This window comes from Sylvia atricapilla, chromosome 19 (genome assembly GCF_009819655.1).
Source record: "Sylvia atricapilla isolate bSylAtr1 chromosome 19, bSylAtr1.pri, whole genome shotgun sequence".
NCBI lineage: Eukaryota > Metazoa > Chordata > Aves > Passeriformes > Sylviidae > Sylvia > Sylvia atricapilla.
Genome location: NC_089158.1, coordinates 3,170,474 through 3,190,774, shown reverse-complemented (window position 1 = coordinate 3,190,774; position 20,301 = coordinate 3,170,474). Strand labels below are relative to the sequence as shown.

The following is a 20,301-nucleotide window of genomic DNA, read 5'->3' as shown; positions in this document are numbered from 1 at the left end:
GAGAGGAAGTGGCCACAGTGCCATTGTCCACCGCTGGCCAGTGGAGGTGTCACAGCCCTGGCTGTGGGAATGGTCACTGGGAAGTGCTGGGCAGTGGCCTCAGTTCTCTCATCCTTGTCTTAGAGGAAGACCTTAAAGCAGTTTTAAAGCCAGACCTGGAGATCCTGTGGGATCCCAGGGCGTCCTGCCCTGGGCTGGGGTCACTTTGGGCTCCTCAGGCTCAGGAGGTGCTGCCCATCCTGCAGCTCCCAGAGCTGAGATCTCCCTGCTGAGCTCTGCCCAGCTGGGGAGGCAGAGGCACCTCTGGGCTGCCAGGAGAGACTCTGGGCACTCAGCACTCACCTCAGGGAGCTGCTGGAGCCAAAACCCCCTCAGCCGTGGGAGAGGCATCTCCTGCTGCTCTGCAGTCGGGTGCTTTGCTTCTCCCCGTGCCTGTTGTTGGAGCCTGTTTTGCTGCTGAAGCAGCAGATGTTCTCATTATCTTCCAAAGAAATGCCTTGGCATCCCAGTCCCCACGAAGCAGCAAATCCTGGATGCACAGGAGGAGCAGCACAACAGCACATTTGAGAATCCGTGTCCGTGGCTGCTTGGACAGCACGAATGCCTCAACTGCCCTTTGGAAAGTTGGCACTGATGTTTTCAGGGATCACAGCAGCTGCTGGAATTAATTTTTTCCCCCTCCCTGTAAAGGAAGACACTTGCAGGAAATGAGTGTGGCTTTGGCATGTTCCTGACACCAGCACTGAGCTGCCCCAGTCCCCTGGGCTGCAGGGCTTGTGGTGACCCTGCTGCCACTTCCAGGAGAGGTTTGGTGCTGAAAAAGGGCAAAAATGCAGCAGCCTGTGTGCATTTTTGGTTTGGTTTGTTGTTGGTGTTTTTTTTTTTTTTTTTTTTTTTTTTTTTTTTTTTTTTTTTTTTTTTTTTTTCCCCTCGGATCCCTGCATGGATAACAAGGAATGGTCATTTTCTGGAATATTAGCTCACAGTTGCAATAATGACGAGATCTTTGCCTCCAAATCCAAGTCCCTCCAGGCTCTGGGCAGCCAATGCCATGCCAACAGATCTTGGAGCTCAGCATTTCAGGTGGCAACGGATGAGGAGCATCTGGGCTCGGGAATAATCCGAGGCAGAGCTGGGAACTGTCTCGGGAGCATATGGCAGGGAAAATAACAGCAGTGCTTTCCACCTTCTGCCAGTGCTTCACCCACTTGGGAAAAGTGGAGCTTGATTTTGATTCATGGAACGAGGCAGAAAAGAAGGAATGGATTAAGCAGCTACTTCTGCGGGCTTGTGAAGAGGCTGAAATGCAGAGCATAAACAATCAGATCACGTGGGCAATTACACAAAGAGGATCTGTTTTGGAGAAAAAGGGTTTTTGGATGGCTTTCTGCAATGTGTTCAGATTGGAGCAGAAGGAGCGTGGAAGAACTGAGAAATAATCCCTGAGTGCCATGTGAAGATGCAGCTCAGACTGGGGGAGGCTTTGCCAGGTCTCTCTCTCTGGCCATTGGCTGAAAATGTTGCACTTTAATTCAAACACCTTGATGAGCTTTATAACTGCAGGATAAAGCTCTGTGGTGGTAAACACTTCCCAGGGTATTCTCTGCAGTTGTTTTTAGCTTTGATTCTTTTCTTTCCACTCCCTCTGGCTTCACACCCTCTGTGCTGGGGCTCTGCCTTGATTCCCAGACACCAAAGCCTGGAGAAGGGGATGTTTTCCATGTTAGAGCAGTTTAAATATCACTGCTTTGCTTTTCTGGAAGATCAGCAGAGAGGGATGAGAGGGCAGCACTGTTCCTTTGCCAGGCTGGGAGTACAGAGGGCTTGGATATCCGAGGGCTCTGAACCTGCTCACGAGTGCTGTGATATGAAGCAGCCTAAATCCCAGCCTGTGGCTCTTCTTGTTGTCTTAAAGCAGAGGAGGAGCACTGTGATTTCTTTTCTTCCCGACTGCCAAAGGCAGGATTTTCAAACCAACAGAAGAACATGCTGATTTTTTCAGCCAGGGGTTTGTTCAAAGCCTGGCCAAAGCCAGCTCTGCTTTTGCAGTGCTGGTGGATGGCCAGAAATGTGAAATGGAGCAGAGAACTCACTTTCCGTGGGGGAACATCACACTTGTGTGGGGCTGTGAGGCTTGGAGAACCCGCTGCTGTCACATCTGGATGCCTCATCCTTTCTCTGGCTGCCGTGGTTGATGTTGCAGGATGAGGCTGGGTGAGATTCCCACCCTTTCCAAGTGCTGGCATGGAGGTGATCACACTCCCAGGTTTGGCTGCTGAAGCCACAGCTCTCCGTTCATGTCACTGAGCCCAGGACAGGTCCTGCTCCTCCTGCTGGGATTCTCCAGCCCAGGCTGGGGAAGGGCAGTGATGACACCTTGTCACAGCCCACAGGCACAGGCAGTGACCAGCCTGGCACAGTCACCATTTCCCCTGTGGCTGCTGCAGAGGAGCCCCAAGGGGTCCATGTCTTTATTCCCTTATTCCTGATTTCTCCTGCTTCAGCACTGGCTGGAGATTGCCTTTTCATCTGAGCAGTGCCTCCACCCCAGGGGCAGAGCTGATTTCAGGAATCATTTCTTCCATCAGCTTCCCATTGTTGAAACACTTGACTCCTTGCCAGAGTCAAGTCCAGAGTGGAAATGGAGCTGATAAGAGGCAGAATTGAGACAAATGAGTGGTTGCCCCCAAAATCAGATGCACGGAGGCAGATTGAACCCTCTGCTGAGGGAATACCTGAGGCTGGAGAGTGAAATGAGGAGAATTCACTCAGCTCCATAGTAACTGGCCCCTGGAGCAGGGAAAATAGAGGATCAGCTTTCCTGTTGCACCTACCCAGCTCCATGAGGACGTGCTCCACACTGTGGGCAGAAATTCCCCGCGCCCTCTGCTCTCTGTCAGCCAGGAAAAAGTGAGGAGTTTAACTGGGACAATCAGGATTGCTGCAAAGCTTTGGAAGCCCACTTTAGCTGGTGGAGCTGGGCATTGATCCATGAAGTTTTCAAACCTCAGCCTTCATCCCTCATTTTCAGCGAGATGCCCTTGCTCAACCCATTCTCAACATTCCCGGCTTCCCGCTGAGCTGTTTCTGGTGCTTGGAGAGGCTCTGTGTGCCCAGGAACCTCCTCCAGCCTTTTCCCTGCCTGGGGATGGGCTGTGGTGACTCTTCTTTCTGTCCCAGGGTCTCCCTTTGCCCGTGCCAGTTTGAAGAGTGGGAAGAACGAGAGCTCGTCCTACTTCAGGAGGAAGGAGAAGATGTTCCGCTTCTTCATCCGCCGCATGGTGAAGGCTCAGAGCTTCTACTGGGTGGTGCTCTGCGTGGTGGCCCTCAACACCCTCTGCGTGGCCATGGTGCACTATGACCAGCCCGAGAAGCTGACCACTGCCCTCTGTGAGTACTGGCCTGTCCTGGTTTGGGGCAAATCTGGGAGAAAACCTCCCAAATTTGGGAGAAAACCCAAACGGTCCCTCCCCCAAGTGGTCTGGGAAAGAATTTTCTTGGAGGAAAGTGGAAAAAGCTGTTTGTTTAACAAACAAAATGCCCACAGGCATAAAGAATGAATAATGTGAAACAACAAAAGCTCTTGTTGCTCTGAAGTGAGATGTAAGTCCTTGGTGTGGAATGGGGCAGGAGGAATTGTCCTGGAACAGGGCAGGATAAATTGTCCTGGAATGGGGCAGGAAGAGGAATTATCCTGGAATGAGGCAGGAGGAGGAATTGTCCTGGAGCAGGGCAGGAGGAGGAATTGCTCTGGAGCAGGGCAGGAGGAATTGTCCTGGAATGGGGCAGGAGGAATTGTCCTGGAGCAGGGCAGGAGGAGGAATTGTCCTGGAGCAGGACACACCAAAGGAAGGGGAATGTTGCCTGGGAAAAGCAGAATTCTCTGGCTAACCTGTGTCCAGAGAACTGCAAATCTATGTCACTTTTGCAGGTGATGTGCACCCATGAGTGATTCCTGTTGGGAATTCTCTGCCAGCTCTGATATTCCCGGGATAGCAGCAGGTGGAAGGGTCTGTGAGATAAAAATCCTGCCAGTGCTCGTGGAGTCAGGCACTGAGTCCCCACACGTGCTGTGATTCCTGTCAGAGCCTTTAAAAGGCTTCCCCTTCCCAGCTCTGTTTTGGTTCTGTGATGACAAGGGATGGGTGTCACGGTGCCCTCCTGTGACATTAAGTGACAGAAATAACCCCAGAGGGAAAATTATCCTGTACTTGTGAAAAGATTTGATTTGAGCTGGCTCTTTGGTCACCTGGTTTAGCTCAGAGAGTTTACTTTTGAAATACGAGTTTTGGGTTTTTAGGTGTCTCTGATGAATAGCAAATGGTGTCTCCCTGAGGTCACAGACTCCCTCACAAAGCTTGGTTTAAAAAAAAATGGAAGGTGAGGGATTGAGCTTTTTTTGTTTATTTTAATGAAGTTTTTAGGCTGGGACTCCTAGAGCTGGAAAACTCCTAGAAATTCCTCATGCTGATAGTTGAAATTTTTCCTTCTGGAGGGATGAGATGAGGTTTGTTCCTGGAAGTCAAAGCCATTCCTTTGGCCGTTTCTGACCCTATAAAATGGCCAGGAACAAATCTGTTGTTCAGCACTTGACCAGATGAAAATTTCAGTAAAACTTCTGAAAAAAAGCAAACAGAAGACTGGGAAAAAAAGCCCTCAGATATTTCCAACAGTCTAACACTGTTGGCTTAGATCTTTAAAGATCCTTATCTACCTAATTTGCCTTGATTTTTCTATAAATTAGATACTTAAATATTTCTTGCCTCAGATCCTCAGGTCTTGCCTTATTACAAGGAAGGCAAACTTTTTAAGTTTTTTTTTTCACTAGACCTGAGAGGTCAGGAATACTGAGTGCTCTGACATCAAAAGCTCCTTATTAATATTTGTTGAAATATTTAATGCCACCAGGTAATGGAGCTCTAATGAGAGATGTATAATAAGGGCAGAAATTTCTTTCAAGTTTTTTTTTTTTTTCTTGGCAAAATTTCCACTGAAAAGAGAGACAGACCACAGAGAGAAGTCACTCTTGCTTATCCATTACCCCAGTTTACCAGGGGAAGTAATAAGCTAGATTGGCAGAGTAATTAAAAGTTTGAGGATTAGGATTTCCTCTGGAATTAGGACTAAATGTTTAGGAAGCAAACCCCACACTTGAAGTCTTTCAACTCAAAAAAAAAGGGTTTTGCAGATTTACAGAACTCAGTTTTGGGAGTACCTTATGCAGTGACTTATCTTAGGGAACGTGAAGAAATCCCTGAGCCAGAACCCCTCAATGTTCCAGTGAGGGCTGATTTTATCTCTTGGAATTAAAGATTCTCCTCCAGCTGGGAAACTTACCTGACACAGAGGCCACAAATCCAATCCATCCCAGCTGAAGACAAAAAAATAGGGGATGGATTGGAATTAGGGATGGATCCATTTTTCAGGAACTCTGCATTTGTCCATAACAGTCAGTAACGGCAATTAGTGTCAGGAGCACTTGGGCAGCAAATTGGAATTTCATGGTGTAGATCCCACTGAGCTGGGAGTGGGGCATCCCACTGCCTCACATTTCATGGAAAATCACCAAAAATTGGGATTTCTTTGGGATTAAATTCTCAGCATCCTCCCAGGCTTTGCAGCATCTCGCTGCCCTTTACCTGTGAGCCCTGGGGGAAACACCTGGACAGGAACTTCCCAGAGAAATCCCAGAATGGGGCCAGGAAGGGACCTGACAGGGTCACCTGGGGCCACCTCCCTGCTCCAGCAGGACCATCCCAGAGCACAGGGCACAGGGTCGTGTCCAGATGGCTCTGGAATATCCCCAGGGAGGAGACTCCAGACCCTCCTGAGATACTTGTTCACCTCACAGGGGAGAAATTCTTCCTCACTCAGGTGGAACCTCCTGGGATCAGTTCCTGCCTGTTCTGCTTGTCCTGCCTGGGCCCTGCTCTGAGCCCTCCCTGCAGATATTTTGATAAGATTCCTCTCAATCCTCTCTTTTCAAGGCTGAACAGTTCCAGCTCCCTCAGCCTTGTCTCCACAGGAGAGATGCTCCAGCCCCCTCAGCACCTTTGTCACCCTTCATCCAGGAGCTTTGTGCATTTCTGGGGTATTGAACCCTGCTGGAAACAGCCCAGTGTGGGTCACAGAAAAAAATCCCCAGATTATCCAAAAATAGGGAAAAGTTTTGTGGCTGCTCATGTTGGGATTTTAGACAGGGTGGTACAAGATTGGTCACTGTGACAATGAGAATATAAACCAGAGATCCTGGGTTTGGGTTGGAAAGGACCTTAAATCCCATCTCATCCCACCCCTGCCAGGGGCAGGGACACCTCCCACTGTCCCAGGTCACTCCCAGCCCCAGTGTCCAGCCTGGCCTTGGGCACTGCCAGGGATCCAGGGGCAGCCACAGCTGCTCTGGGCACCCTGTGCCAGCCCTGCCCACCCTCACAGGGAACAATTCCTGCCCAAGATCCCAACTAAATTTCTCCATGAATGGTCATCGTGAAAATTCTGATGTACACCACACAATTTTTTGTTTGTTGTGGGGTTTTTATATGTTTGTTTTGGGGGTTATTATTTGTTCATTTTGTGCTTTATTTCTGAAGATGGTTTTCTCCAAGAGAAGAAGCAGAGGCTTTGTGGGCTCATTTTGGGGATGATTGTCTCTGCTCTGGGCAGAAACTTATTTTAGCGTGATTTTTGAACAAAGAACTTCGGAGAATTGTCCTGAAAAGCCCTACAAGTTCAACCTCTTCAATTCCAAGCATCCCATACCTCCAAACCCTCCCGAATTCCAGGATGAGGAGCTGTGGGACTGCATCCACACCTGGCTGTGCCCTGAGGATGACCTAAACCTTTCTGCCCCTTGCCTGGGGGGTGGCAGAGCTTCCACAGCCTCGTATTTCTACAACCCCCTGAATTCATATTGAGTGAAGGGGATCTTTGGTGCCTCGAGGACTTTGCTGGTGGTTTTGGTGTTGCAGTGGTGTCCACTCTGGACGTGTCCCCTCACTCCTGCCCGGATCACTCTGCAGCACAACACATCTGGGAAGGAGCCCAGCTGGGGCTGAGCCCTCCAGGAATGCTGCTGGAAAGCCCAAAATCTCTGCACAAATCCAGCAGATAGAGGCAGAAGGAGATAGCACAAAACCAGGGGGATTTGAAACAGCTCCTGGAAATACTTGGCAAAATCCTTTAAGTGCGAGAGTGACAGAGTTTAAAAATGGCTTTAAAGTGAAGCTGTGATGAGGGAACATCGCTGCAGAGGAGCAGGACCTGGCTGGTGTGGTGCAGAGCACGAGAGAAAGCAGAAGTCCCCATGATGCTGTTTCAGGGAAGGTGCTTAGAAACTCAGTTTCCTCAGTTCAGGAAACTGAGCAGGATTTGTGTGAATTGCAGCAGCAGGAGAGGAGCACAGGAAAGCCTGGGAGGATCTGCAACTCTACCCAGGCACCTCTAATTCAATTATACCTGTCCCTCTGGGGAGAAGTTTAATTACATTACAAATTAATTTTACTTAAAGAACAGTTGGTAAAAGCCTACGGGTCTGCATTGATTTATTTTTCCCTTGGTCTTTTCTTTTTAACTTTTCTGTTTTGAATTGTTCTGATTAGCTTTCTCTGCTTGATGCTCCATATCTCTACAACTGCTTTGGAGAAAGGACTGCAGGAGCTTTGGAGAGAGGCTGGGGATTTCTTTAGCCTTACTGAAAGAACTGATGAGGAATTCTTTGAATTCTTGTGGCGTGATTAATAACAGGCCGTACTTCATGGCCCTGTAATTATCCTCAAATTCAATCAGAGATTCTCCTTTTCTGTATAAAGGACTCCAGGGCCAAACAGGATTTCTCTCATGCTGCAGATGGACACTGCTCACTGAAGCACAGAACTTGGGTTAAATAAGCTGCAGCTGCCTATAGAAGAATATATTTCATGCATGTATTTCATGATTTCATCATCACCATCTCCTCAAGTTCATTTCCACCACTGCCAATATTCTGAGAAAGAGATTTCTGTCAGAAACCAGCTCTGGAGTGGCATCACTGAGGTCTGGTAGCAGCAAGGATGAATTCTCAACTCACAATCCTTGCTGGGGACAGGGTGGGGTTGCATTGGGAAGGGATTCACCAGGGCTGTGCCTCTGGACAGGTGCAGCTGTTCCAGCTGTGGAAGCAGCTGCAGGTGTTGGTGCAGTGCAGGAGCCCCAGGGATGGGGCTGGGCTCCTCTTCCTCTGGCCACAGCTGTGGGATGAAGTTGGCTCTGTGGGGTGGGTTTTAGGGACTGTGGGGAGGAGGTTTCAGCACTGGATCACTGAGGTTTCACTTGGGGGCTGCTCTGCCCAAAGCTCTCTTCTTTCTCCAACAAAGAGAAAGAAGATCCTGCAGGGATCCTTCCTGGCTCCTTAATCTGTGTAGGAGCTCAGATTATTATTGGGAGCTTAGCTCCCAGACCCACAGTGTCTCCTTTCTGATAAATCCACTATTTGAGCACAGCATTTGAGCCACTATGGCCTGAGAGCCTCCTCCCTGCCCGGTGCTGAACCTCATGTTTGGGGCAATTTGGCCTTTTTTTGGTGCTGTTGTTGCCTTTGAAGTCAAGCCCAGCTCCCTCTGGAGATCAATATTCAGCATTTGTAAGGAAAAGGCTTTCTGGAGCAGCTTTATGTCTGTCTGTTGAGCATTTCACGTCTGCTGGGGCAAAAAGGGGGAAGTTCTGCACTGCTGAGGTTCTCCTGCCTGGTTTAATGTGAGAGGACAATGAGGAGAGGGAAGTGTCAGGTTCAGCACCTGCTTCTGGTGCCATTGGACTTGGAGATGGGGCAGAAATGGGATTAATCCACAAGTGATTGACAAAAAGGAGCTGGTAAGTCTAATTAGGAGCCTAATTCAAAGGTGTGGGGTGAAGGGATGCTCACATGGCCTTTGCCAACAGCACAGCTTGGAAATGAAATAAGAGTGTTTGCATCAAAGTTTCCCTCCTTAAATCACATCACAAAATGCTTTGAGTAAGGCAAATGAAATTAGGTGAGGTTTGAATACCAGGAGGCCCAAACAACAAAATTGCATTTTTCAATTATTTAGGCTGGGCCTTCTCAGAAGAAATCGTGTGTTGGATGCAGCAGCCTCTCCATGGAGCCAATTCCTTCTGCCCGAGGAGTTCAGGGTCTGAATTTCACTCCCCTCCATCCCAGCCTCACTGGGCTGTGATTTGTAGCATCTGGTACCTGCTGAGACACAGCTCCTGCTGCCCCTTCTGGGCTCTGCTCTGGCATTCAGCAGCTGGGAAAGGCCAAGAAGAAGGAAGTTGGTTTTTAGATGCTCTGAGTTTTAAACATTTCCTGGCTTTATATTTCTTTTTTTTTTTTTTTTTTAACATAATCAAATATTTCTTTATTCTCTTTTGCCACTTTCTAGCCTTTTTCTCGTGTGGCATTCTGGATCTGCAGTGTGTTGGCAGGCTGTGTCAGTCTGTGGTGACACCTTTGTGATACCCGGGGTGTGGTCAGCCCCTGCTGGGGCAGTACCTCTACATTAACCCCTGGTTCCTTCCTCCCTTTTGGCTCCTTTGGGATGATGGTTATTGTCTTGGCAAAGCCTCCTGAGGTCTGTTGGTGCAGATTTGCGTTTTAAAAACCACTACTGAGGATTTTTTGTTGTTCTGTGGAAGAATTTGAGGGGCACCTGAGGTGTGACTGGGACAGGTGAGGCTGGGGCAGAGACAAGGGGATGAGAACGTCCCTGCCAGAGATGTGACACATGTGGGGACTGTGCATTGCTGCTGGAGCATCCACTGCCTCTCCCTGTGATTCCACCAGCTGGTTTAACGAGGTTTCACAGCACTGGCTGGATATCAATCCTTGGGGTAGGGAGACTGCACCTGGAAGTCATTCCAGCAAGCACCACCTACTGAGTGTGAAACCAGAGAAACCAAACTCCCTCCCCAGCTCTCCTGGAGCCCCTCTAGGCCCTGGCAGGGGCTCAGAGCTCTCCCTGGAGCTTCTCCTCTCCAGGTGAATGTTTCCAGCTCTCCCAGCCTGGCTCCAGCCCTGGGAGCAGCTCCAGGTTCTCCTGCTGGTCTCAGAGCTGGGGCAGGGGGAAGGTCAGATGGATTCCCAGCAGAATCATGGATATCTCCCTACTCTGGGATCCTTGCTGCTGGAGACAGCAGATTCCTCACTGTCAGAAAAGAAAGAAAAGTCACAGCTTGGTCAGGGGTGAAGAGGCTTCTCCTCGAAAGCTCCAAGCTCAAGGTGAGAGGGAGTTGTGCTGCTCCTGTGCCCGTGCTCCTCCCTGAGCACTGAGATCCAGAGGGTGGAGAGGCTTTTCTCTTCCTGGGAAATAGGCTTTGGATCTCAGATTTTGTCATCTAATTCCTCAATTGGGAACACAGTGCCCTTGAGAGTCTCCTCTAATGGCCTTGCTCCTGTTTTCAAGGAGAGCAGGTCACGTGGGATAATTAATACTCGCCTAAAATTTCCTCTCCTTTTGCAAATGTTGGCACAGGTGTCCTTGCAGCTCCTCACTAAGGTGTTAATAAAGCCTCTCTCATCCCTTTATTCCTTCCTGGATTTCAGGGAACTTTATGCCCATGGTATTCCATGATTGGCTTTCAGTTCAAATGTAAAAATTTAAACCTCTTTTTATTTTTGGCTCTTTGGAGCTGTGTTTTTCAAGGTGTTTCCAAAGACACCCAGAATGGACCTGGGCCAGCTCTGCTCCCTCCCTGTGGATGTGCAAAACTGGGAAAGCAAATCCAGGCAGGTGGAAAGGACCCTCATTCTCTCCTCTGTCCCTCCCCACTCTCAGCTGAAGCTGCAGGTCAGAGAATGGTGAAATCATGGAATTTCCTGAGCGGGAGAGACCCACAGGATCATCAATCCAGCCCCTGTCCCTGCCCAGAGCCCCCCACCAATCCCACCCTGGGCATCCCTGGCAGCGCTGGCCAAAGGCTCCTGGAGCTCTGGCAGCCTCGGGGCCGTGCCCATTCCCTGGGGAGCCTGGGCAGTGCCAGCACCCTCTGGGGGAAGAACCTTTCCCTGCTCTGCAGCCTGAGCCTGCCCTGGCCCAGCTCCAGCCCTTCCCTGGCTCCTGTCCCTGGCCCAGAGCAGAGATGGAGCTGCCCCAGAGTGCTGTACCAGGAATCCAGGATTGTCCTGCTGATGTTTTCCTTGTAGCTGTTGCTCCTCTTCTGTCTCTCTGCACTTCTGCCTAAAGTTTGGCACCACCTCCTCTTTCTCATTCCTGGAAACATAAAACTGAAATTACAGGAGACTTTCTTGTAGCTGCTGCAGCCTCTGAGAACCTCCTGTGCTGCACTGAACAAGGTGATTAATCCCCACCTTTGAGGTTTGAGTCTTTTCCTCATCTTTTCTCCAGAGAGAGAGGTTTGCCTTCTGCTGTTTGGTTTCTCTTGGTAGTGTAGGTGGTTTTTGCCTTTTTTTGGTTTGTTTTTTTTTTTTGGTTTTTTTTTTTTTTTCTGTGTTTAACATTTCACTCTTGCTGTTGCTTATTGGCCTCCAGATCCAAACTTAAAATGCCAAAGGCAGTGTTTGCTGTAGCTTCAAGTCCTAAAAACTTGATGTGGAAATTGAAGCCTCCAGCTCTGTTCCTTCTGCCCTTTGTTTCATCATAGGTGATAAATTTTCCCATCAAAAGCCTCCCAGCCTGTGATATGTGAAGGAAAAGGAAACAGAAGGGGTTCTTCCATAATTACAGGGCTATAAAGGCATAATAAAAATAAACGTGGTAACAGGAGACACAACACCTCTGAATATGAGCCCTCAGAGTCAGCACTTCTGTTGGGTAGAAAGGTATTTTTATCATCAGAGGATGGCACAGAAACTTACACCCCACACCCAAAAGTTTCCACCTCTTGCAAGCACAGAAGTCCCAAAACATCTCTGCAATTAAATTTGACCTTTAAAAATATTAGCTCCAGGGTTTCCCTTTGAAATTCCTTTCTGGAGACAACGAGGATGTTATTTAATGCTCCTGCTCCCAGCCAGGTGAACATTGCCATCACAGCTCATGGACACACTGAAGGAATTCTGCTCGGCTGTGCCTGGCTCCAGTTTGCTGCTGGACAGGGATTTCCTTCTGCCAGCAGGCCCTTGGTGCTGTGAAAAAAAGGAACAGAGAGTTCCCCATGGGAAGAGCTCTGCCCACCAAGGGCTCCTGGGTTAATTTAATCTCTTCTCCTGTTCCCAGATTTCGCCGAGTTTGTTTTCCTGGGGCTGTTCCTCACCGAGATGTCTTTGAAGATGTACGGGCTGGGGCCAAGGAATTACTTCCACTCTTCATTCAACTGCTTTGACTTTGGGGTGAGTCATGTCCAGCAGGGTGGATAAATCATGGAATGGTTTGGGGTGGAAAGGACCTTAAAATCATCTTATTCCAACCCTCTGCCATGGCAGGGACACCTCCCACTGTCCCAGGCTGCTCCAAACCCAATGTCCAGCCTGGCCTTGGGCACTGCCAGGGATCCAGGAGAATTCCATCCCAACCCCTCCCAGGGCACAATTCCTGCCCAATCTCCCATCCAACCCTTCCCTCTGGCAGTGGGAAACCTTCCCCCTGTCACTGTGTGTCCTTGGAAGCCCTCGCTGTGCCAGGCAGGCGTCTCTCCTGTCCTCCAGGTGCTGCTCAAGGATGAGGATGGAAATCCACGGGAAGCGGTGCTGGGAGTGTCTCCTGTGGGGAGCAGCCCCTGTATCAATTAGAGGGGAAATGCATTAAGCTTCCCTCGTTATCCTGCTTTTGGAAGGGCTGTGACAGCTGGGGGATTTCATTTCCTCCAGCCGCGGGCTGTTGGCAGCATCAGCACCCCGGAGTGCTCTGATTGCCGGCACATTCTCTCCTCCCCATTTCAATGAGCTGATTGAAAGACAAAAATAAAACCCCACAAACCCCACCCATCTTCCTGCTCGTGTCCCCCACTGAGCAGCCTTCACCTCGGGTCACCAAGGCAGAGGTGTTCAGGCATCAGGGGAGCAGATGAGGGCACAGGGGGCAATAATTCAGATTCTCTCAGTGCACAGGTCCAGGCTCAGGCTGCAGCTCTGGTGTGGATAGTGAGGCTGGGTTTGGCTCCGCCTCACCAAAGAGCCTGGCGTGTGGATGTTAATTTATTCATTAAAAGCTATTAGCTGTAATCTGTGCTCGCAGAGGAGAGCTCGGCCTCTCTTATCTCGCTCCTTGTAACATCCAGATAGGGAGCTTTAGATCCAGCCAGGGGCAGAGGGAGAGCTCAGCTCATGGCACTCATCACCCAGCCCTGCTCTGACACTCAGCCTCTTGTTCCTGCGTTTTATCTGCCAAAAACGCTGGGAGAGACTCTTCCTCTGTGAAGCCAAATTCCTCCGCTCGTGTAAGAGAGGAGGAGGTGTTGTCACCTCCAGTGAGTGACCCTCTGAGATCCAGGGCTCTGAGTAGAGCCAATTTATTCTCTTTCTGGCCGTGACAGCAGCAAAGCTCAGACTAAACAGAATTTGAGATGAAACCCCCCATTTGTGCCCAGCAGCCCGAGGTGTTGCACGAGGCTGTCCCAAATGTGGGGCCCTGGTTTTTGGGGTGTCCTGGCAGCTCTGGTGGCTCAGAGGGTTGGGATGGGTTGCCCAAGGGACAGTGGCAAGGCTCAGACTGTCCCTAAACTGTCCATGAGGGGCTGTCACTGCTTTGTCCCCCACACAGGGTCCACGTCCTGCTCTGGGTGGGCTCTGAGCTGCCCCAGGCTGCCTCAGTTTCCCTGGATCCCTGAGTCCAGGATGCTCCTTCCCCAACAAGAGCTGGTCAGGGACAGGACTGAGGAGCTTGGCCACAGCAAAGGCTGAGCATCCTGAGCCCTGTGGGGTGGGCAGGCCTGGCAGGGGGCTCCCAGGAGGGAACGCTGTTATCTGCTGCTAATTCTTCCTCCCTCACAGAATCCATGGGGACCCTCCTTCTGCCCGTGTTTTATTCCTGCCTCGCCCACCTTCCAGCCCCCGGAATGAATTCAGCACTGGGACAGCACAGCTCTGTACCCAGTTTTGTCTGACAAAACGAAACCCTTCAAAGGCAGAGGGTGAAACAACAACCCAGAGCTCGTGGCTCAACACACCTTCCCCTGGGGAGCCCCAGTGCAGGGGCTGGTGTGGAACCGCCTCCCAGGAGGGTGTGCTGAGCAAATTAATTATCAGTGTCATGTGCAGGGGCTGAGGAAAGGCTTTTGCTGGTTCATCAGGGATTCCCAGGGGTGGGGGAGAAGGTTCAGTTCTTTTTTCAGCTGGAAGACAGTGGAATTATCAGCTGCTGTGGCTCTCCCTTTCCCTCTGGATGTTCTGGAAGCTCAGGGTGCAGCGTGTGTGGCAGGACACTCAAGCAGTGCTGGAATTTTCAGAGACATCCCAGTTTTTGTCCATGAAAGGGGCTCCCAGTGCTGCTGCCCCCCTTTATCCTCGCTCCCACTGCCCAAACCAGCCAAGCTCTGGTGATAACCAGTCCTAAACTGGTGTTTATGGTGTGCTCTGCCCAGCTGGGGCCCACGGGCAGTGGGAGCTCACAAATGTTGAGTTGATGTGAATTATGCCAGCAGCTGGCAGGGAAATGCCTGTTTGATCCTATTAACTCTGCAGAAACCTGTGTGGGTTTAATTGTCCTTCCCAGCTGTGCTGAGCCCATCACTGTTTGTCCTTTTCCTAACAAAGGAGTTTGGAGATTTTTTTTTTTTCCTTGCTTGAGGTGAATTTTCTGCCATTCTTAAACCAACCAGGCAAAACAAAACTTGAAAAACCCTTGATTTGGGACAATTTTTTCAGCACCTCAAGGCTGAGAGCCAGGCAGATGATGGCATGTCTGTGCCAGAGCCTTTGCAGGATCTCATCATAATTATTGCTTTAATTGCTCTCCTAAAGACTCTCAGCTGCCAGAAGTTTCTGGTAGAACTTACCCAGAGCTGCTGTTCTGCTGCAGATGAGGAGTTTTAGTCCTTGTGATGGGGAGGGGAGGATGGGGCAGAGCCCTCCTGCACCTCTGCAGGTTGTGTGGGGCAGAAAAAGGGGCTGTTGGCATTTGCATGAAAAAAAATCTAATTAAAAATGACAGTACCCTTCAAAACAAGTATTTTAAGCTAGTTTGGTTGCTTAAAGAAGAAAGCAGCAAGCTCCTCTCTGTGTCTAAATCTCAGTGTGTTCTCCCCCTGGGTATGGAGAAAGTTGGGATGAGGTTTTCCAGTTCTTCTGAAGATCTTGTAAGGAGCAGCTGGAATTCTGATTCCTGAGCCCTCCAGAACCCCTCTGGCAGCAGCACAGGGAGCTGAGCAGCAGCTGTGCCCTCTCTGAAGTGCTCTCTCCCTGCAGGTCATCGTGGGCAGCATTTTTGAGGTGATTTGGGCTGCGGTGAAGCCGGGAACCTCCTTTGGCATCAGCGTGCTGCGAGCGCTGCGGCTGCTGAGGATCTTCAAAGTGACCAAGTAAGGGCAGCTCCTTCTGCACCCACAGCAGCCTTTGGGCACCCCAGGAAACCCCTGGCCCCAGCCCCAGCACAAGGAGGGGTCCTTCCCACATTTACAAAGCATAAATTAAAAAGCAAATTGCTAAAATGTTATAAATAGACCAAAATAGCCCCGATGCCCCAAGCCCCTGGAGTGGCTGGCACAAAACCTCCAGGGTCTGCACTGGGGGGCAGGAGCAGATTTCCCCTTCCCTTGGCTGGGCAGTTGGGCATTTTGGGAATTCTTGAGCCCAAGAATTCAATTGGGAATTCTTGGTTTTACACCCACAAGGAATTTTAGCAGCCCTTTCTCTCCTCAGCCTCACATCCAGGCTTGTATGCCCTTTGTTCCTCAGTAGAATGTTCTTCTTTGCTTTATCTTTAGGCTTGTTTAAAACAAAAAGATTGAGTTATCACTTGTATTTTCTGGTAAAATACCGACTTTTATTTTCTTTCTAAGTCCTATCAGCTTCCCACTGATCTGATGGCAATTCCTTAAGTGGGAAGGACAGTGGGCTGACAGGACAATGTCTTTTTTTTTTTTTTTTGCTTTGGATTTAAGCTTGTTTAAAACAAAAAATATGTATTTTGTGGTAAAACCCCCAAGTTTTATTTTCTTTCAGCATCCTATCAACTTCCCACTGGTCTGATGACAATTCCATAAGTATTTAGGCTCTGGAAAAGCAGCTTCCCTGGGGATTGCTGGGTGCTAATCCTGGGGCTGAGCTGCTGTGTTGACACAAATCTGAAATGTGCTCCTGCTGCAGGGGCTGGGAACGTTGGAGATTTTCATTCTGGAGACTCTGAGGTGGAATTTTCACTCGGGTTTCTGCAGCTTCCCTGTTGTTTTCCTGCTTCTGCCTTGAGTTCATGTGTCCTGGCATCAGCAAACAGCTCCTGTGCCATTTCCAAACCCATCCAGGGCCCTTTCTGCAGGATTTCTAAGGCGTGCTGTGGAAATGAATGACAAATTCAGGTGCTCCTGCTGCTGTTTTCCACCTTGTTTTTTACACTGTCACCTCTTCAGTCCTCCCTTGTTTCCATCACTCCCTGAGATTTCATAGCTTGACTAACAGGAGGAGGAACAGTCCCTCCCTCCAAAAAGATAAAGAAAATTTGAGCAAAAGAGTCATTTGAAGTAAGCAGGAATGAGTTTCGTAGCTCTGTGGGGCTGATTTGTACCTGCCAATTGTTTAATGCTAATTATTATTATTCAGCTCCCAGGTTTGTGTGTGCTACTGGGTCATTTGTTGTCCTCTGGGACAAACAGGGTGGAAACTTTAAGTTCTGTAAATGTCCAGCAAAAAAAGGTGGGTACCTGGACCAAAAATGTCACTGTGCTTTACTTTTGCACTGATTTGTGTGTGGGAAGCTCCTGGGATTGCAGCAAACCCAGAGCAATTATCATTTTACCCAGTTCATTTCACCCAGAGCTGCTATTGCTGGTTGGGTGCTGTACCTGGTAAAAACTGTGGATGTTTTTGCAAGTTACAATTTTATTTTTGTGACTCCTGACCCTTGATTGCAGTCAGCATGAGAAAGGGATGAATCCTGGAATCATTTAGGTTGGAAAAGACCTTCAAGACCATCGAGTCCAACCAGTCTTTCCAAGGCCACCACTCACCCATGTCCCCCAGTGCCACATCTGCAGGATTTTAAATCCCTGCAGGGATGGTGACCCCTGCACTCCCTGGGCAGCCTGGCCAGGGCTTCACAACCTTTTTAATGAAAAAAAAATAAAAATAAAAAAATTCCCAATATCCAACCTAAACCTGCCTGGGACAATCTGAGGCCGTTCCCTCTTGTTATGGCTCATTCCTTTGGAGAAGGGATTTAACTTCACAAACCAAGCTGAGGGCTCTGCCCTTCTCAGGACAGCAAGTGACACTCAAGCCACTGATGCTGAAGTTCCCCTGCCCTAATGAAGTGTTTTTTTCACCTTCACGACAGAGTTGAGTTCATTGCGTGACCAGAGGCAGGTCCCTGCAGCTCCCAGGGGGAATCCTGCATTATCCCAGTGCCTGAGTGCACAGCTCAGTGTTTGCCTGCCTCAAAGTGCTGGCAGCAGGCACAGATTGCTGCCCATCCCTCTCAGTGCAGCTCTGCTGGAAAAACATCCCAGCCCTTGGCAGTTTTCTTTTTTTCCATCTCTTTCACAGCAGTTTTTGTCTGAAGCTCCCTGCCCTGGTTTGTTTGTCCTTTGTGTTTAGAATTTTTGAATAATCAATGGGATTATGCAAATTGGGATTTGAATTGATTGGATTGGGATTCTGGTTCCCATGTCCCCAGTCAGGGTGGCCCTGGACAGCAGGACGAGGGGCACAGCCCAAGAGGGGCTAAAATTCAGTGAGGAGAACAAGGACCAAAGTGTTCCCCACGTTTTCCTCATTGTCCTGACAGGGTCTGGTCTCTGCAGGGATCAGCTCCTGGTGCCTTGGGGGCATCAAATCCTTCCTCTCCTCCAAGGAGAGCAGCTCAGCCCCTTTAAACCCTGGACAGGCTTGGTTCAGCTTCCTCCAAATTGAAGATATTCTCCCAAGAAACAAAGTTCTCCCCTGAAACCTTTGTCACTGTGTTACGGGTGTAATTTTTGCTTGGAGTGGGTGCAGTGGGATGTGAGATCAGAGAAACCTGGGGTGGGTCAGTTCCTGGGGCAAGGAAGAGGGGGGGAAAACAAAGACAGAAAGAAAGGATGGAGTTTCTCCTCGTGTGACTCCAAGCTCTGAGCTTCTCAGACAGATGCAGGGAATCCCTCTGCTGGAGAACCACTGTGGGAAGGAGCTCAGAGTGGGGGTCTGGAGGACACTCAGGGCAGAAGGAATCTTGTGCTGCTGCAGGGAATTGGCTCTGGATGGCAGCTCCCAGTGTCAGGAGCTGGAAAAGCGAGAAGCCTGTGGAGAAAAAGAGGGAAAAATCCTCCTCATGGCTCTCAATCCCTCTGTTCCTCCTGCCTGTTCCAGGCTCCCGTGTGTCAAAGCTTGGTAATTCCTCCTGCATTTCCTGATCCATTGGTTTTCCACATACAAACACTCTCTGTCTGTTGCCAGCAAGGCAAGAAATCCAGGGAGGAGCTGTTCCCAAGCAGCCTTTGGAATGTGCCAGGAGCTGTCCCAGGGGCTGGGGAGATCAAACCAAACCAGCTTCAGCCCTGGCCAGGTGTGCTGGGATGGGTCAGTCGGGTTGGGTTCATTCCAGCCCTCCTGCCAGGCTGGAATGATTGTTCTGGATTGTTTCTATACCCTGAGGCCACTGCTCGGTGCTGGATGTGAGATTCCCACAGGAATGGTTAAAATGTGGGGATTAACCCACTGCTGGATACTTGCAGTGGGTGGGCTGGAAGGACACCCTGCGAAGATGTCCAGGTGGGAATGAGGTGTTGAGTCCTCATTTTGTTCCTGATTTTATTCCTGATTTGTGTCTAATGGAGGCTGGGGCTCTGCTGTTCCCGTTTCCAGTCTCACCTCCATTGATGCCCCCCTGCTCCTGCCACCCCTCCTGACTGCTGTGCCAGGTGAGGAGATGCCAAAAGGAGGAAAAAATCCCAGGGAAGGGTTCCTGAGGAACTAATCCAGATGTTCACTGACTGTTGTGAGTGGGTGCTCACCCCCCATGTGTCCATCTCTCTTCTCCAAGGCAACAGCCACACCCTGAGCTGCATTTCCCAACAGCAGAAGGGAGTTGAAACACTGATACTTCTTGTCATTCTTTTCCTTTTTCAAATAAGAAATAATCAAAGCACAAAATCAGTGAAAGGCTTCAGGATCTTGTGGTCCAACCATTCCCAGCACAGCCAAGGCCACCACTGGCCGTGTCCTCAAGTGCCACATCTCTTAAATCCCTGCAGGGATGGGGACTCCCCATCCCTGGGCAGCTTTTTCCAATGCCTCACCACCCTCTCCATGAATAATTTAACCTCAACCTCCCCAGGTGCAGCTCGAGGGCGTTTCCCCTGGTTCCATGGGGAATCAGTCCCTGTTCATTCCTCACCCAAGGCCCTTCCCACTGCATTGTCCCAACGCAGGTACTGGAATTCCCTGAGGAACCTGGTGGTCTCCCTGCTGAACTCCATGAAGTCCATCATCAGTTTGCTCTTCCTGCTCTTCCTGTTCATCGTGGTCTTTGCCCTGCTGGGGATGCAGCTCTTTGGAGGACAGTGAGTCTGGGGGTTCTCTGCTCTGCCTGGGGGGGTTCACATCCCTCGTTTCAGGGCTGGGGACAGGGAAATAATTCCTCTTCTGGTGTTTTCCCTGGAGCTGGATTCTTCCCTAAGGAAGGCTGTCCCCAGTTCAAAGCTCCTCCATCATCCCGTGGTTTCCAGAACACCCAGAGCTGAAACGGGACTGGGGCAGCACTTCCTGTCCTGGTCCTTTCCCTGATAACCAGAGTTACTTGTCCATCTGGAATGTTTTCCTGCTGGAAAACACAGTTTTATTGGATCTGATTAGTCTCATTACAAATGCCAGCAGTGGTGTGAATTTTGCAGTAAGAACCATCACACTGTTACCATTTAAACTCCAGCCTCACTCCTAAACTGAAATAATGAAATGGGTTGGTTCGGTCTTTTATTTTCCCAGCCAATCCCTATTTTATCTTTAAAATAGTAAAAAGAAATTATCTACGAAGACAGTCATTTCAATTCGGGCTTTTACACTTGAGGGTGAAAACTTCTTGGAATGGTTCATTCTGCAAAATCATTGGAAATTTGGATTGTTCATTTTAATTGGGGATGAAAATGGTTTTCAGAGAATCAGAAGTTTCTCTGGGAATGAAATTGAGTTTTTGCTGAGGGTTCTGTTAAGCACCTTCAGAGATGTTCCCCACTGAGCCTGCCTGGGGTGGTACAGCCAGGCGG

General features: G+C 49.6%; 1 protein-coding gene across 1 annotated transcript in view; it reads left to right on the top strand.

The window, feature by feature from the left end:
- The window catches only part of CACNA1B (calcium voltage-gated channel subunit alpha1 B), a 183,802-nt gene that overhangs the window by 53,483 nt on the left and 110,018 nt on the right, over window positions 1-20,301 (top strand). Inside the window, 4 exon segments of the mRNA XM_066332486.1 lie at window positions 3,181-3,390; window positions 12,192-12,304; window positions 15,317-15,429; window positions 19,471-19,602. Of these exon segments, the coding sequence (XP_066188583.1) occupies window positions 3,181-3,390; window positions 12,192-12,304; window positions 15,317-15,429; window positions 19,471-19,602 (568 nt within the window).